The 18,907-nt window shown below is 34.5% G+C and overlaps 2 protein-coding genes across 10 annotated transcripts in view; both read right to left on the reverse strand.

The window, feature by feature from the left end:
- The window catches only part of Ten-a (Teneurin-a transmembrane protein), a 454,976-nt gene that overhangs the window by 388,522 nt on the left and 47,547 nt on the right, over positions 1-18,907 (reverse strand). The window lies entirely within an intron of this gene.
- On the reverse strand, positions 1,817-4,658 carry LOC140665177 (esterase E4). The gene is made up of 9 exons (XM_072890972.1): positions 4,442-4,658; positions 3,998-4,286; positions 3,693-3,878; positions 3,405-3,604; positions 3,024-3,192; positions 2,776-2,942; positions 2,528-2,672; positions 2,257-2,389; positions 1,817-2,167 (listed from the first exon to the last, which is right to left on the reverse strand). The coding sequence occupies exons 1-9, from the start codon at positions 4,631-4,633 to the stop codon at positions 2,005-2,007; spliced, it is 1,644 nt and encodes a 547-aa protein (XP_072747073.1). The 5' UTR covers positions 4,634-4,658; the 3' UTR covers positions 1,817-2,004.

The following is an 18,907-nucleotide window of genomic DNA, read 5'->3' on the forward strand; positions in this document are numbered from 1 at the left end:
ATCCCATTGACGGTGAAGAATGAAAACTCCGTTTAACAATATCGCTTATTCAGGCGCGTCGGCACCGGTGCAGACTTTCTTCGCCCGGCGAGATGATCGATTGCATTCGCGCGCACAGGTCCCGCAGTCAAAACTGCAGCCGGCGATCAATATACCGTGGCCGTCCGTGTGTTTTTCGTATTCCGCGTGACTTCTCTCTCTTGAAAACAGCGGCGTTAAAGTTCACGATGCACCGAGCGATTCACGGCGCGCGCTACACCATTCGTGTCCACCTCTCCGCTTTTGATTACATTATAAAACGCGATGGAACAGCAGTCGTCTCAAGATTATACAATCAGCGATGTACATATATCAAATGCATATTTCACAAGATTGATGTTGTATATCATTTTTTTTATTAAAATGAATAAAAATCTTTTCTTATTTAACTTTAAGTTACGTTTTATTTTCACTATAATAATTATAAATTCATTCGTGTTAATTTATATTTATACTAATTTAATAGTTTTAACGATATTTTTCATACAATTAAATCTACATTTTTTTATAAACCTTTATATTTAACTTTTTTTAAATTAAATTATATTCCATTTATTTTATTTCTCAGATTAGTCCTATCATTTTCAATCATTATAAATTTTTTAAATTAAATTCAAAAGATTTTAAATTAATTTAAATTAAATTTTAAAGTTTATTAAGTAGAAGTAATTAATAATAATTAATATTTTATAAATTTTATTTTTTAAATTTATTGAAATTTTAATTTTTATAAAAAATTTCTTTAAATTTGCAATTTAATATTTTATTTTAAACTATATATGTATGTATGCGCTATTTTATATTTCACCGCTATTCGTCGGTTCTTCAATCATTTCGTCAACGTGCGCGCACACATGTCACACTGCGTCATCTTGCCGATTCGCTCATATGTTACGCGAATAAAAGTTCTCGATTATTTGTTTACCAAAAAACACGTAATTTCGTTGAAGAACTTGCATCGTACATCCACACGATTTCACCTCGTTATACGAAAACTTTTCGCAATTCTGCATGAAAAAGGATATAGGCAATAGCCTCCCCCAGGGCAACACGAGTAACAGCTGCAACAACGTGGCGCGTTAGCCGCAATAATTTCCATTTCGCGCGATTATTCGCGAATTGTTCACCCTGGCCGCGTGCGCGCATGTACGATAACGACAGAAGAGTTTCTTGTCGACGACGGACGCGGCGGCTGCGTGGCCCTATTTGTTACCATTTGGTTCGTAACGCTCTGACAAGGCATAAATTTTCCTTTCATCCGATACGTCAGCTAGCGGGTCGCTGTGCGCACACGGTAACGCGTGCGAGACCGTGCGTGCGTGACTAACCACGCCACCAGATATATATCGACTACCGCGAGAAGAGGTAGAAGCGTGTGGTATGAATGTGAGAAAGAGAGAGAAAGACGTACAACAAATTGCCAATCTCAACTACGGTAACCAACTGCTAAGGATTTACTTGAATCGTATCAACATTCCTCCCCGCAACAATTTTGCTATTTCAGATACAGACTTGATGTTTCTCTTTCAACAGTTTCACTTGCAGCCAAAATAAACCTGCGGCGAGCGCGTAAATATGTAATGTAAAACAAAATAATATCGAATTAAAAATTTCATAATGACACAGCTTGATATTCACGATTATTAATATCAAACTGGAAAATTTAATTACTGACTTTAATTAGATATTTTATAATCCGGATTTTGTTCACTATACATTATGTGTGTTTTGAACTATATATTATATTAGTGTCTTTTTTCTTATGGTGAACAATACATTTTACTAATGCTTTCAGATAACATATTTTATTGAAATGTATTTGCAATCTCTTTTTATAGAATATATTGTACATATGTATTATTTATAAGAATAATTATACATTATTTTAAGTTATTTATGATATTCGATGTAGTTATTATATTTGAACTGCATTCTTGTAAATTAACATATTTATATATATATTATTTAGCCAAGAACATTTTTGTACAAATTCATCCAAAAGTTTATCCTATCTTGCAGTAAACCTTTTTCCATTTTTAACTCTTGATTGATATTCATGTAGTTATCTTCTTTACCTCTAGGTTGCCAGTTCACAGTTACATACTCATTTAAAGTCGATGTAGGATTCCTGAAAATATCACAATTAACTTTTTGTTTTTATATCTGTGATTATAGATTAATTTATTGTGGTAAATCAAAGATTGTCCAATCACACACCCGTCTTTTGCAAAATTTGCGAGTAACGTGGTAAAAATACGCATCATCTTCTCCGCAGGCGAGCCGGATTGTGGTACATTTTTCAAAGCATCCGAATAGAATTCATAAGTCATATCATCACCATGAGCAACGCCTATTAAATGAGGCAACAATTATGAATAACAGAATTAATTAAATTAGATTTACTTACACCGCAGTATTTCGATGGCAATAATGAAATGGTAATATAAAACAAATACGATCTTTTTACGACACGAAAGTCATAACTCACCATCCTCTACTTGAAACATAGTTTTCATCATACCGAATGGAGCTTCATAAGAAAATATGTATTCGTAAATTGGAGCCGAAATTCGTGAACTTAATATATCTAAACTGAGTGCGGTCGCGGCGTCAAACATGATGTCGTCCAACATCTAAAATGCACAAACAGCATTAATATGTACGTCGTTAAACTTGGAGGAGACTGCTTGCACAAATTTTAGCGATAACGGAACGATATTAACGTTAAGTACTCACCATCGTAAACTCTTTCGTCGTTTCCGTGGAGATCGACTTATCCCCGAAGTAAAAGCTCTTCAGGCTTTCACCTAGTTCGTTCTTCTGTCCGGCATCGGTTACGTTCAAATCAGTCGGCAGAAAGTTCTCGAAATGCTCATTCATTTGATCGATATTACCAAGCATCACTGAAAACAAATGTGATATTTTAATATCGTTTACATGACGCCAAGTGCGTAACTGTCGCGTAATATTTCATTTGTAATTACTCTGCACGAAGAAAGCAGACTCGTCGGCCGTAACTCCAGCCATAACGGGCACGTTGGCAATTTTTCCGGATTTCAGAAGTGTCCAAGGATCGTCGGGCAGAAATATTTCTTGTCCTATATCAACTTCAACCGATGGAAGAAACGCTGCGAAGCGGCCGTTCATAGTGTTCTGCAATGACATAATCGAATGATTACCGGCACTCAGTACTCATTAGCGTAGTTAATGTCCAGGTGGTCTACGTGCGTACTACGTACATTCGTATCGTAAACTTAAATTAATGTAATGCTACCTCTCGTTTAGATATACGCGTAACAAGGAATGTAACTTACATTTAGCGAACACAATATAACGTTAATGAATGCTGCAAAGAAATTACATACCTCGGTCTTCATTATTTCATCGCTAGCCGCAATTAATTCTTTCGGAGTAAATTGCGCGAGTTTAGAAACCAACTCGCCAGAATCATTCGTTTCAATATCGAGCTTATCTCCCAATTTAAAGGCAAATTCCCTAGGATTATAAGAAAATGCCCATGTATTCACCGCGCTTCCGCTCTGCTGAATGGCAGCGTTGAACAAACCTGTAGCGTGATAAATTATGCACTATATTTTATCTTGATATATATGTACAATAATAATCAAGCATTTTTTACAATAAACGTATCTCACCGTCCGACATAGGAGACATCATGTGAAACTGAACGGAACTTGCACCCGCGTCTTCGCCGAAGATCGTAACTCTGTTGGGACAGCCTCCGAAATAATGTATATTGTCTTTGACCCATTTAAGCGCCATTACCTGATCCTTTAGTCCGGCGTTGCCAAGTGCATTTTTATCACCAGTATTTAAAAATCCTATAAATCGATAATTCAAAATTGTTATGAAAATGAGTTATAAAAATTTTAAAGATACAAAAATTATTCAAACACAATGTGACTTATGCATAAGTGAGTATTGAGAAACAATCACATACCGATTGGACCGAGTCTATAATTAAGCGTCACGAGAATGACGTCTTGCTCAATTAAAAAGTCAGGACCGAAGAAGAGATCGTCTCCGAGACCACCGTTAAAATTACCGCCATGGAACCATACCATAACAGCTTTACGAGCATCTTTGTCCAATACCGGTGTATAAACATTAAGATAAAGACAATCCTCTTCACCAATTAGATCTTGTTTTAACATACAGAAGAATGGACAAGACGAACGATGATAAGTTGCGTCATAAGTGCCTTCCCAGCCATCAGCTGGCTCTGGCATCTTAAAAATTTCAGATTCGAAATATTAATTTATTAATAAGCATGAATATACATATAAATCTTTCCCAATATTTCGATTCGCATTTCAAATATAGAAATGTGTAGTTTACTAAAGAAAATAGATATGCATACAGGTAAATTTTATAATCAACTTACCTGGAATTTATGAATACCAACATTAGGTTTCGCGTAGGGTATTCCTTTAAAACTAAAGTACGGCTTGTTTTCCAAAATGGTATTGGTCTTTAAACCCTGTAAAAATCCCTGAGGAATTTCTAATTGAATATTCTGGTCGCCGTTGATCCATGCGACCATAAACGTACAAAACACGAACTTGTCGAACCACATTTTAACACTGCAAAATGATTGTCTCGTTGTATGTCTTTTATAGCGTCGAAACACATGTTGATGATCAGAAAAATAGTGCAGACTATATTTACGCAATCACTACTTAGAGAATATAATAGCGTTAACAAGCTATTTGTATTGTAATTTACGAAATGCCTGCATAATGTCAACTATAACCGTAACATTGAGTTTTCAAATATAATCATCAGGTCGGATTTCCTCAGTTTATCTTTAACCTCGATACATAATCTCCATTACAGACTCATAATATACTTCCTGAAATTTATTGTAATTCGCAATATAAGGTACAAACTGCATGGATTTTTTTTCAAAAATTAGATGAAAGAGATAAATCTCTTTTATTGTTGTCTTCTACAATTAGATGTATATATATATATATATATATATATATATATATATATATATATATATTTGTAAACCTTATTTATAAACAGTATTATTATATTTGTATACACATATTATCACCTGTCATTGATAAGTTAATTCTAAGTCATTTATATTATATTTCATCAAACAATATGATTTTTTCTTACGAATTTCAAGAAGTATAGAAAATCTTGTACGATTTTGATGAATCATCGTTAATCATACAATTATGAAACGTCTCTATTATTATGAGCTAGCAAACTCGAAATGTTCCGACATGATAACACCTTTGCATTTATGTTTTATATTAAATATACTTATTTATTATAGATATGTGTAATTTTACAATAATTTTACATTTTACATTTTAGTTACTTTAAGCATGATTGTGATTGAGCTTCTTTGATAATGTTATATAATAATATTATGTTTGAATATGTCTCAGAAGTGCTGAGAAAATCGCAATATTATTACTGTGGCGAAAAATTTCAAGTAAAATTTCAAGGCAGAGCACACAAAATGCACTTGGAATGAATGAATTCTTTTAATTTACTTTTATATCTGTGTGAATAGAAGATAAAAAAAAAACAGAAATGAAGCAATATATGAATACACTTATATATATAAAGCTGTACCAAAACTAAGGACAAATTTGAATAGTATGCTGTAATAATTATGACCATGTACTTAATGCGAATTTTACAAGTTAAGTAGTAATTAAAGTCGAGTAACGAGAGAGAGAGAGAATTTCTTCGATGTGAAATTGGATTAATGTCCGAATTTATGGCATAATTAAGATTCGCAGCAGCAGACACAATATATGTCAGTTAAGACACTGAAAATATTTTTTAAATTACTTTTAAAACAGAAAGCTTTTAGCTTAAATTTAAGCACTTAAAAATTCAATAACATAGGTATTTTATTTCTAATGTTTAATCAGGAATAAAGCACGGTCTGTCTCGCGATAAATCAGTGAACAGCGTCGATGCAGTTGAAAAAAAAATATGAAATCAGAGTAAATCTTGTGCGCGTGATTTTCCGCTTTAACGAACGATCCGACGGTTTCCTCTGACAATCTGTTCGCCGTGCTGGGGAGAAGGAAGATACGTTCCGTGAGCTATTGCAGAGCCGTCCACCCAGCGTTCCCCCGAGTGAACTTCAGTCTGTTTCGAGCGTGCCATCGAATTTTTCAAACTTCAACGTGATTTTCCATGAAGAGTTCCTTCACCGACATCGACTATTCTCTTGAAAAAACGACGGAGCGTTGATTTCATCATAAATTCATCGCATTCAGACCGAACTAATGCAAATCAATTGATAGATACGCGATCCGCTGGGCTATTTTTTTCAACTACTTTTCAATCATTTATTATATTTTTTCCACTAAATAAAATACTTTGAAAGCATTTATTATATTTTCTTTGATTCGAGAAAAGTGCGTATAGAAATAAATTATAGTTGTGCATATTTAAACGAAATGGTTTATGTAGTAAAGAACGAGTCGCTCGATAAGCAGTTTTATACAATACCAACTTTAAGTATGCTTCCAATTTTTTTTTTTCTAAATAGAATATCCGCTTACAGCAAGCTGCTTTCAATGGTTGCCGCTAGAGAAAAGACAAAAGGGTAGACATGGGACACTTGCGAAATATGACCACTTTGTCCACGCCCCAGCATCGACGGCTCTCGCTTCTACGCGTTTTCCACCTGAGAAACTTATGGCCCAGTTTCACGTTTCAAAGCAACTTTTAAGTCGAATTTTAATCAACATGCTAATTTTCAAGAAACAAGCGATGTGTGAAGGTAGTAATTTGAGGAGAACGTTAATGCCAGCATCCGTCCCGAGTTGGCCAACTTACAATTAGTCCAAGTGTATATGTAAAACAGAAATATAACTCTTGTTACTTAAAATATACCATTATTTTATTTCCTTTATGTAAGATGAAACGTTATGTTTACAATCTTTCTTATTGTTGACATTGTTTCAAAGAAAAGAGTATTAGTTGCCTCTCTATTAATTCACATACATATATGTATATAAAATATAAAATATAAAATCGAAAAAATTATTTCTTAATTTAAATTATTAACTTTATTTAACATTTTGCAAGACATAAACAGCTTATGAAAAAACGCAATAAATAAAAAAAAAAACTAATTTTTTTATCACAATATATGCAAGTGATTAAGTGCTTAATCGTGCAGATATGATTGTACGGTTTGTGAAGTGTATCGCGAAAGTAATAAAAGAGACCCGCACGTAAATTTATGAGCGTACGGGCGGACAGTCGTGAGCCGTTTAACCGATCGTTGTATGCTCGAATTACGAGTCACTGACACCGGAAAAATTTCAGATAATACGAAAACAACGCGACAACCGGGCGGCCAAGTGCCAAACGCCGGCGCACGAGCGAAATGGAACGCGGGCGAATATTTTTTTTTTTTTTTTTTTTTCGTTGCCATTCGTTGTACCCACACTCTGTCACCATCGCCCGCCATCGACATCATCGCTCCTCCCCTGATGGTTCCGGCGGACTCGGACGAAGGACAAAGCACGCGCATATTTGACACATTTCCGTGGAAAAGCATGTCGAGAGCATATTTTTACATTTTTTTCTTCTCACGACCAATTCAACAAGCCACCGTCATTCAAGTGTGCCATCACCTCTTTCGAGCTTTTCACTTCGTTTTAACCGTTAGTTCTTTTTGCAGCTCTTTTGCTCTCGCGTTATATCTACTACTATTTCTCCGTCCACCTTTCTCCTCTTCTCTATCTTGATTCACTCGCTCGCTACTTTAATTCTCTCCTTCTCTTTCTCTTTCTCTGTAACCATTTGTCCTTTTTCTAGTCGCTTCATTCCCCGCGCACTTACTCTCTCACACTGTCATCCCGTTTTGCGCATTTCGCTCGCCCGCAAACAATGTTGCGGCCGCCCTCGTGCCTACGTGCTGTTTTCGCTGAATAAATTTAATTTAAATTTTCCTGCCGTTCGGGGAATGTTTATTAAGTAAATATATCACGTGGGGAGGGGAGGGGGACAGAACGTTGTACACATTGATATTTTCCGCGGAACTTACACCACGAAAGCCGCGAGCACGTATTGCATCCTACCATTGTCGTCATGGACGCATACATGTGTCCATGATGCACGCACGGAATAACCAGCGAAACGCGAATCTATGTTTACAGGATTAATTTATTAAGTTTTGCGCGCAAACCCTTTTACCCATCGTTTCATCGCCCCTAGTCGAGAATCGTATGGTATGTGAATTGGAAAATGTAGTTTCGCGCTTTGTTGGAATTATATTAAAGCGTATATGTATACTGTTTGTAACACGAAACGTAACATGGTGGACGACATATGATTTTAAGTATCGAAAATTTCTCGGACGAGATCAAAATTAAAATTCTTTGAGTGTCGATATATGTCACATTTATATTCATAAACACGTAATAATTATTGAAAATAAATCTTGCTGATGAGGTCAATGAGATGCAGAATGTCAAATTATTTTGGGCAAATATAATACGACTGTGATTTTTAATCATATACATATGTATATATACAGCAAATGTTTTAGCTTAAGCAACAGTATATGTAATGCTATCAGAACTGAAATTGAACAGATTGCAGTAGGGAAATGAAGCTAAAAAGAGAGAGAAAATAAAGTAGAATGACAAAGAAATGTGATATCGTATTTTACAGTTAGAAAATAATAGAAAAACAATTAACTATCCATCTTGATTCACATTAAGAGTTGCTTGTAAAGAAATAATTATACGTAATATGGTTTCTTGATCAGAACTATAATGATTTATATACTAGTAATTGTTTTTGAGATAGATAGAAAATTAAAAGTTTAATTCTTTGCATTTTCTCACACATGGAAAATTGAAAAAATAAAATTTTATTCTAGTTGTGTCGAACAAGTGCACTTTTTAGTATTTACAGCAAGATCATACATAGAGAATCTATAAATACACCGATTAAAGCGCAGTTACGTTACATGCATGTTCACTGACATGCGCCAATATTTTTTAGAAATTGTCTTTCAGCTATAATAAAATATGAAAACATTTATTTTGTCTTGTTTTTATGTCTCGCCATCACTCGAATATTTTTTGCTAGCCTTTTACTACGAAGATTAGTATCTGTATTAAGAACGACACGCTGTGCATCGCGCTGTCGCTTTAACTAAAGAATGACGAGGGGCATTTACAATTCCCCTTGTAATAATACCATGGATGCTACGACAAAAATCCAGGCTTAAACCGATCGACATGTAAAATTTTGTTTAATTTATATCTATGGATATAGATACCGAGTTGAAGAAAAATAAAAAAGAAAAATGGATAAAAAAGCAAAATGCGACAAAAGGAATTGCCGTCGTTCATGGCGTCAAACAGACAATGGTGATAGTAAAATAGCAAGGAGAAAGTCTGCTGGATTAAACCATCGCTCAGCTGGGATTAAACCATCGCGTAGCGAACCTTTAACCGCGATGAGAGTAAAGCACTTTCAGCGGCCGCTCAGGCCTTTTGATTTGAATGTAAGAGCGATTTTCCGTTCGAGAAGCTTGAAAATGTAAAATCCAACCGTCCAAGACTCCTGGTGAAACGCAGAAGAAAGTAGTAGATAGAGAAACAGTTAGAAAAAGGGAAAGAGAAAGTAAGAAAGAGTAAGGAAAAGCAGAGGAACGGAGAAGACCTAACCAGAAGGGTTAGAATATCGCGACTTCGAGCCCGGGAAGAGGACGGAGTAACATAATTGCCTTTGCAAAGGAGGTCACAAATTCGCCATTCATAGTCGGTCAGTGCGGCTGAAAGTGTCCTTTCGGGCGTAAGGTTTTTAATACGAAGCAGAGAGAGTGCTGCTTCTGGTTTTGAAAGCATCTTTTGAAGATTCCCTCTTTCTCTCACTCTCCTTCCTTTCTCTCTCTCTCTCTCTCTTTTCTCTCTCATTCAGTTCCTTTCGATTTTTCTTCTCCTTGCACTCTTGCGACGCACCTTGCTGGCGTTGCGCGAGCCCGAACCAAATCGTCTCTGGTGGAATATCGATTATCGATATTTATTGCCATGCGGTCAGCATGCGTCGCCTATATATCCGATATTAGCTCGATCAAACGACAAGATGTATGATTTTCGGAGCCAGTTGGACAGTCGTTGAGTGCATCGCCAGCTGATCGGAAGGTGATTTTCACGTACTGATATCTAAGCTAATGGCGTTAAGGACGATATCGAACAATACACATGCGGGCGCGTTTATGTAACAATACGATATCGTTCGTTCAAGCTGCTTCCTCAACCACGCTGTATCTGCTCTGCTTTGCATTTGTCGATAATAACGTCACTTGGTGTCAGAATTTCGTGTCGCATCGCTGGTTGGATTGGACATGGTATTCGGCCTTTGCATTGATATTACGAGAGACACAGCTTTCATAGAAGCGGAATATCTGCCATTATGAAAAAAAATGGAGATTTTCAAAGAACCTAAGACTGAAGGTAAAACAAGAGATGTCGTAATCTTTAACATCACCGTCGTTGATTACAGAACTTTTCACGTCGCCCGGAGCAACGTTACATCTCTTTATGGAAAGAATCGATCGGGATAGCAAACGAAAGGGGAGCTTATACCCAAAATTTCACGATAATGGACCAGGTTTTTTATCGAAATATCGTAGCCTTGATGCTTTGCTCTCATGCAGCCGATGTCAAACAACGAGATATGAATGTTTACGACCGCGGCTTGTCGTAAGAACCGTAATTTACTGGTTGCATTTTGTAAGACGTCGTACACCGCGGTTGGAAACCGTCTAAACCGTATGTCTTATGCGCCGTATTCTTCTTGCTCGTAAATGTAGATCGTCCCAGTGGTATCACTCGTCTTCCCTCAGGCTGTCACGAGAAACGTTTTGTCTAGCTATCGAATAATATGCGCGCGAAATGTGCCGAACATAATATCCGTGTAACAAAAACGTTTACATGATACAGAAAAGAGATGCAAGAAAGGTGATCGGCACTATATTCGATTTCAAGTTGTCTGTTCGCTTGAACAGTCCGCTTTATCATTGTACAATATGATTTTTACTCATATCAGAGTAAGAGAAAGGATTCTCAGGGAAAGAGACGAGGAGTTCCATGCTTGTTACTTGCAAAGTTTTAACTTGATTTCTTCAACAGTTTCTTGATGTTTAATCGCAGAGTTTCAAACTCAGTACTCATAATTGCATTACTTAATCGATCATATAAATCGATTCTCACTCCGACGTGTCATTTTCAAAGAAACTGACGCGAAAGCTAGAGCGGAAAAGTGAAGAATGGAAACTTAAATCAAGTAAGTTTATAAAACAGTATGAAGTTTGTAAACCATGTAATAAAAGACGATATAAGTTTATAGAAGCAATATTGCACGTGCAATGAACGTTCACAAAAGAGATCACGTATTAATCTTTGCATACGCTTTACACGATTGAGTTTTAAGTGCTTTAAAATTATGTAATACTATTAATCGTATTATGTTATAAAGTTCTTGAAGAATTCTTCCACACGATGTTTTTTTACAATAAAAAAATATAAAAGAGAAAAAGACAGTTTTGTCTTTCTCAACAGATATGCAAATGAGTAGTACAGTCAAGAACTGTAGGAATATTACAGGAAATGAAAAAGAGTTTATAAGGCTCAATGTCTCGAGAAATATAAATATAAGTGCATCTAACATCAATCTAGATACTGTAAATTGCTCGCTTGAAAATAATAACATAAGCGCATTGTTGTTCGTATGAAACATTTATTTATTAATTTTATTAATTAAATTAATAAAATTAATAAAATAGTTTGGTTGTAGTTTTTTTTTTAACTTTATATCAAATAAAAAGTCGTTAAAAAATGTAACTATTTTTTATAAACATGTATGCAATATAATTTTTATTATTTTTTGTATTCCGCAAAATTAAAATGTTTCATAAATTTTATCGTAATAATTCGGATTTCTCTTTAATTGCCGAATAATTAAAACATATCTCACGTATTTATGAAATTTAGTTCAAATATGAGAGAAAGAATTGCGAAGCATAATTCGAAAAATCTTAAAAGCAAAAAATATATCATTCTATAACGTGGTTTCGTATGAAAAACGTAAAATTGCTGTCCGAGAGGATATCTAGTAGGAACGGATCAGATTTACAGACGAAATCCGTATCTAGAGATATCTTTCCCTGGCGACGAGATTCGTGAACGAGGAACAGTACGCGCGAAAAATATACGCAGCACCACGTAGGGGAAATAAATTAGATACCCTGGAAACGAATCGGGGAACTGAAGACAGAGTCAATTATCGAGAATCTCAGCATTCTCTAGAGCATTCTATATCTTTATATCCTTAAGTTTCGATATGGAGATCCATAAATTAGCTTTCTACAATTAGGACGATTAAATTATTTAAGGATGACTTAATTAACTTAAGAAATTCATAATTGCACTAAAAACTGGTTTATAAATGTTCAAAGCGTTCAATATTTGTTATTTTAAGAATGAGAACGTAGAATTATCAATTAATTTATTTTTGTAACTTTTCAAAACTCTTTTAGTTCACCATCGTGAGTGTAATATTTTACTTAATATATCATAAGAAATATTCAATTTGATCAAGGAATAATTTGAAGGACTGCGTTTCCATAGGAGAAGTCAAAATCTAGGTCGTCTATCTGCCTGCATTTGATATGTCACGTTTGACTGCAGAGTCTCGTACAATTGTAACTAGAGACAATTGTGATGTGGTGTCAAAGTGACACAAGTACAAAAGGACAAGCAAAAGTGAACTTCCGCTTGTAACAGCATTCTTGTACGTGATATCGTGTTACAATTCATCTATTGATTTGCTCAATAGTGTAGATTATTCGTCATTTAGAATCGAAAATCATATTTTATTCAAGCTTATTTGCGACAAATGTCGCTCGTAGATATTCTAATTTTGTAAAATTAAAAACTTGATAAAATAAATCAAATTTCTCTATAATTACATTACATACAAGATTTTTAGTGATCTGCATACGTTTCTCACATTTGCTCGTGACTACACATCATTTATAGGATAGACATCTCGTTTGCACAAGCTCGGTCGACGAGTGGAAAGTAACGTTGGTAAGCAACTAGAAACGCGCCGAGAAACGCGAGAGATAAAATCCCGTCGTAGCATGTGGCCCTGACAGCTTCTTGTTCGTTTCATCGTTATAAATTTAAGATGCATCCGCATCTGTGCGAGCGGCGTGAGGAAGTAGGGCAGCAGTCGCGGTACCCCTTATCTGATTTTTGCGGGGGCAACGTCCATTTTATACCCTCGTATTTTCCACCTCGACGTGGTAATCAGAAAGATCTATAGTTACATCGCCGCTGAAGTTCTATTCGACGTTATGTATGTCCCACGATAAATAGACAGCCGAAAGCGATTACACACATTTTTATACGGCAATGAATTATAGTATTCATGTTTACGTTGCGGTTTCTGTGTATACTGTAATTATATAGAATTGAAAATCATACGACAAACTTTAAAAAGGAACTATACGGCTCATCTGTGTTAAAAGTTAATGTACTTAATACATTTCAAAATTCATGAATTTGACATTATGCAAAACTTTTACCTTTAAAATATAAAATTAATAATTAATTCGTAAGTTAAAATAAAAGATTTGACCTAGAAAAAATAAAACTTTCATTTTCATGAATTTTGTATGCAGACATTTATATAAAATTTTTGTGGTACAGTTGCTGTAAAAAAGTTAGTTTGATATAAGATAATATTTATAATTTTAAAGTTAAATTATATTACAAGGCAAATCTTTACTTTGACTCACAAATTAATTATTGATTTTAAAATGCTATTTTAAAAGACTAAAAGTGCTTTGCGTAATGTCACATTTATGAATCTCGAAATCTATTAGAGATATTAACTTTTAACCATAGATGATCCGTATAATTCCTTCTTAAATCATAAGCTTAAATGAAAACACAATATAGTAGAAAGAAGCAAAGTTAATTCGATCGGAGGAATAACTCTTAACTTAAATGAAAAGAATGTTTGTATTAAATCTCTTAAAATTTCTATAAACGATTCTAAAATTAAAAACTTTAAGCTGAGCTTTCGTTTCTGATTAATCAATCACAAGCGATGAAGCGTAGCTGAATTTTTGAGCCGCTTCGTCGTCAAGAGAAGATTAAACGGTCTTCCAAGAAAAACGCACACCTTCTTTTTGAAATCTCGTTCTGTCAGGTCAAGGAGAAACCTAATAAAGATTTGCTTGTGAAACTTCAGTTACTGAAAACCGCTCGATAACTGCCCATTTAATCTCATCGCTCTCGATACACTCTGCGAGAAAGATATCATTGCACGATATCTGAAAACCATGTCTAATACTCGAGATCGCGTCACTCGCGACGAATGAATCGCTTGCGCTGTCGTATATGAATAAATGTTACGGGCATCATCCTCTTCACGTTGTTATCAGGCATCGCATTACCCGCTTCTAACCACGATGAATCCCGCAAACAGACGTCGAGCTTGAAAGAACACGAAAAGCTTTGCGCGTAAGTAATTACGAGATGTGCGGCGGAACCCTTTCCCAGATTCGCGCAACTCCCGGGACGTTAGGTGCACTTTTCGCAGAAATCGATCTCGTATCCTTACTCGTCTGCAACACGGAAACGCTTCTTCCCTGATAAATTTAATTTACGTCGGGTTAACTTTGGAACAGACAGCGTACTCTAACTTTCCTCCGAACGCAATTGACGATTATATCTAGTCTCGACGGAGGATTCTCAGTTTTTCTCTAACAAACTTCGAAATTAAATGAAAAAAAAAAAATCGATTAAGTATATTTAATTAAAAACTGTTTCCTGATGCACACACAATGAGTTTTGCGAGATTAAAAAATAAATTTGCTTACAAAAATTTCACATCCGTACGTCAATATCGATAAATACCGCATTTCGTGCATTGGGATGCGCATTTTTAAAGCGCAACCATTCTAAAGTTGTTTACTGCCTATAAAATTGGCTACTTCCTAAAATTCAAAACAATTACGTTAATTACATTCTTTTGGATATAATGTAATAAACGATGTAATCTATGAATGCAATTTAGCACGCAACGATGCGTGTACAAATTTTTTGATCAGTCACGTGAAGCTCATTAACTTTCAGTCCTAACGAGGCGAAAAATGCATAGCGCATTAATTCGCGGTAACGTTCCATTCTTGCCAGATTTTGTTTCCCCGTTTCTTCGTACGGGCGACAATTTTTCTGTTCGTATTAGTCTGCCGGAAAAAGCAATAACGTCTCTTTATCTCGACACCGCGAGAGCCGTGAACCATCTTCTCTGCCACGCGAATATTTTATTCCTTCTATTCTCGAGAGTCTCCACAGTTTTCTTTACACTACGTCCCGTTCGCCTTGAATATTCTTTTCTCTTATTTTGTTTCCCGTACGTATTTCTCGCGTCCGACTCTCGTGTGCGTGCTTTTCACATGCGCGTGTGTACGCTATCAGCCTTGTACGTGACAGCGTTTACCATCGGGTCGAGTTTAAATCAATAATCCTGAAGACGGTGACATGAGACAGTTTGCCGATGTAGTTAGCGAGGCAATGCAAGTTGGAAACGTCCACATGTAACCAAGGTAATTGCAACATTAAATTCAATTTGCCTACTGGCGCCCGTAGGATGTGCGTCGCAAAATTGCACGTGTACAGGGCAAGGTTGATCCTGACTTAAGAAGAAAAACAGAAAATTTCTCGATTTATTTTCCACCGTCAAAGTTTAAATTAATACTGGAAGCTTGAATTTATAAGAGTTTTTATAATTCAGACAATAATGCTAATTATTGTTAATTATTATTGATATGCTTCTACTGAATTTTTATTAATAAATAACTGAAAAACACATTTTAAAGTACCGTAAATTCATTTGTAAATATTCCATGATATGAACAATTGAAGTTGCGTAATACACTGACATTAACGATTGAAAGAAATGATTCTTTTGTATCACTATGTATACATATATAAGACACTAAGTTAAAAAAAATTGAAATAAAAACTAGAACAATCCTGCACTATAGTAATGCATTATCTACTGTGTCCTATTTGTTTTATAATGAACTTAAAGTCGCATTAGCTAACTCGCGCAGCTGCTGCAGATCGAAATATCCGTTATTTTTAGGACGCACTAAAATATGTTATAACGTTCGGTCGCTCAATTTCCTGTTTGAGCAAGACTCTCGCGCAATTACCCCCGGTCCCTATTGAACGCGCATATAATGGTGTTCGTGGCTTTTACCAGTCTCGAAAACAGGAAGCGTAAAGTTTTCATAATAACGCATCCTCTCCGTTAGATAGGGAGACCCAATTGCCACAGGATGCACACAGGGTCCGTCGGCACAAAGGTTTGCCTTTTTTCCTGCTTCAGCCGCATCTGCACGGAACAGCGAACGCTTATGCGAACCCTTACCCGCAGGGGAATAATTTTAGAAAAGATTTCCTTATTCAAAGGATGGGATAAACCATTTTAAACACTTTCCGTAAAACAAGAATACAGAGAACGTTTCAGCTTTACGGTGAACGCAGGATCCGCCTGAGATTAATCGAAACAGTAGTGAAACTGTATTCATTATGCAAAACTAAATGCAATATATTATGTTTAAGTGCGACCAAATTCCTACTTCGCATTCCCGTATGTTATATCTCAGAGAAAGGAAAGGGAGAAAGAGAGAGAGAAAGAGAGAGAGAGAGAGAAATATATTTATAGATCGTATTATATAACAAAATAATTAAAGATAGATAGATCGTGCCGTAGGAATTTGTTCCATCTTAATGAAATGATATCTTCTTTAAAAAATTACAAAAAGATTAAAATACTTCTTTTTCGCATTTCTGATTATAAATAAGATAGTGACAAAGTTTTACAGAAAATCAAAAATTTCCGCCAAAAAAGCGAAGCACGACATCAGACGGTAAACTATAATTTTGTTTTGCATTTACATTATAAAGCTTTTTACTTAATTATGATATGCATTTTTGTTCATCGCAACTGCATTTTAAAATTTGTAATTATTATATGCATTTTGTTTATTGCAATAGCGTTTTCTGGTATACACCGCTGAATAATGAAAACAAGTATATCACAATCATTAAATTGTTGATTTTATAGTGTAGTTTTCATTTACTTACGGATATGGCTTATCTACAATCTATTCCGATGCAATCAACTATGATAAATTTTGTAAATTTGTAAACCTACATAAAATAAACATTGTATTTCATGAGCGAGCTTAAATATTAACTGTCATTTCCAAAGCATAAATTTACATAACAATAATACAGTTGCATATATCTATTTTGTGAAATTTATAATATTTTAAATTGTACAAAAGAGCTCATATAAGTTTCTGCATAATTTATATTATTATAAATTTCATAAAAGATATACTACTCCAAAAAAAAGAAAGTAAAAAACACTTTTCGTACCCTAAAAATTGAACTATTTTCAAATCACTACAACTTAGCAAAAAATAATTGTAGACAAAAACTTAAAAAAAAATTTAAAACTTTAAGTTTCAACTTTTACGCGCTATTGATAGTTTTAAAAAATTTTTTATCTTCTCAGTTCTGTGCCTTATAAAAGAACATACTGTTTTTTCCTTAAAATTACATCTTTTGACACTTTGCAGCTTCATAAAAAAATTTCTCAAAATTTAAATAAAATTTCAAAAACTACAACATTTCATCTACAATACGCTTTTTTTATTTTTCTACGATTTCTTTTAGCCAAGTTACATAATTTTAAAACCTGTGTGTTTTTTAGAAAATTAGAAAATAAAACAATTTTTAAAAACTATTGAAACCATGTTAAAGTGGAAAGTTCAAGCTTCAAATGCTTGAACTCTAATTTTTGCTTGCTATGATTTTGCGCCGAATAACATCATTTCTAAAAAATATAGTTTAGTTTCAAAGCAACTCGGTCAAAATAATCGTAGGAAATTTTTAAAAAATAGCTATACATATACACACACACACATTCGTGAAAAGAGAGAAAGTTAATAAAATAGTACTCGGAAAATGTGTTCAGGCCGATTATTTTTGTGCAGACACGCGTAAAATATTGTATCACTTTTCAAAGCAGACTCTATATATTGTAGTATATAGCATTGTATAAATGGATAGCTATAGTTACATAAAAGTCGCTTGGTATAGCGTGCACCTGACTAATATACTCCATGGATTATTACTTTTATTTTCAGCATTCGAGCATCACAGCTCGTCAATACTGATCCAGATGAACGAATTTTGCCGATATTAAATTTACGGTCTCTTTATTAAAACTTTCAATGACACATACAAATTTAATGTAATGAAATTGGATTTTACAAACGAAGCATTATTGTGTAGATCTTGATGCTATGTCAAAAAACATTCATTAAAGCAAGCTCGTCAAACATGTAGAGCCAGATAATATTCTTCCTCGTATGAATATATATCCGCGTGTGCAATTTTAATAGTGCAACAATTACAAGCAAATAAACCAAATGCAATAAGTACATATCACACGTGATAAAAAAGCTGAATCAATTATATTATATTAGCAACGCATATATTTTATTTTTACGCTTATTATATAATAATATAATATAATATATTATATAATATAATAATATAATATAATATAATATAATATAAGTAACATTGATAAAAATTTGTAAAGTTTTGAAACAATTTTCGAAACCAATATAACCGATAAACCGCATAAACGATATAATATCATGTTTTTAATAATGAAGGAAATGAATAAACCAACGGTTTGGTGCGGCAGAAAAATATCATCTTGCGTCAAGTTAGTG

This window comes from Anoplolepis gracilipes, chromosome 1 (assembly GCF_047496725.1).
Source record: "Anoplolepis gracilipes chromosome 1, ASM4749672v1, whole genome shotgun sequence".
Classification (NCBI taxonomy): Eukaryota; Metazoa; Arthropoda; class Insecta; order Hymenoptera; family Formicidae; genus Anoplolepis; species Anoplolepis gracilipes.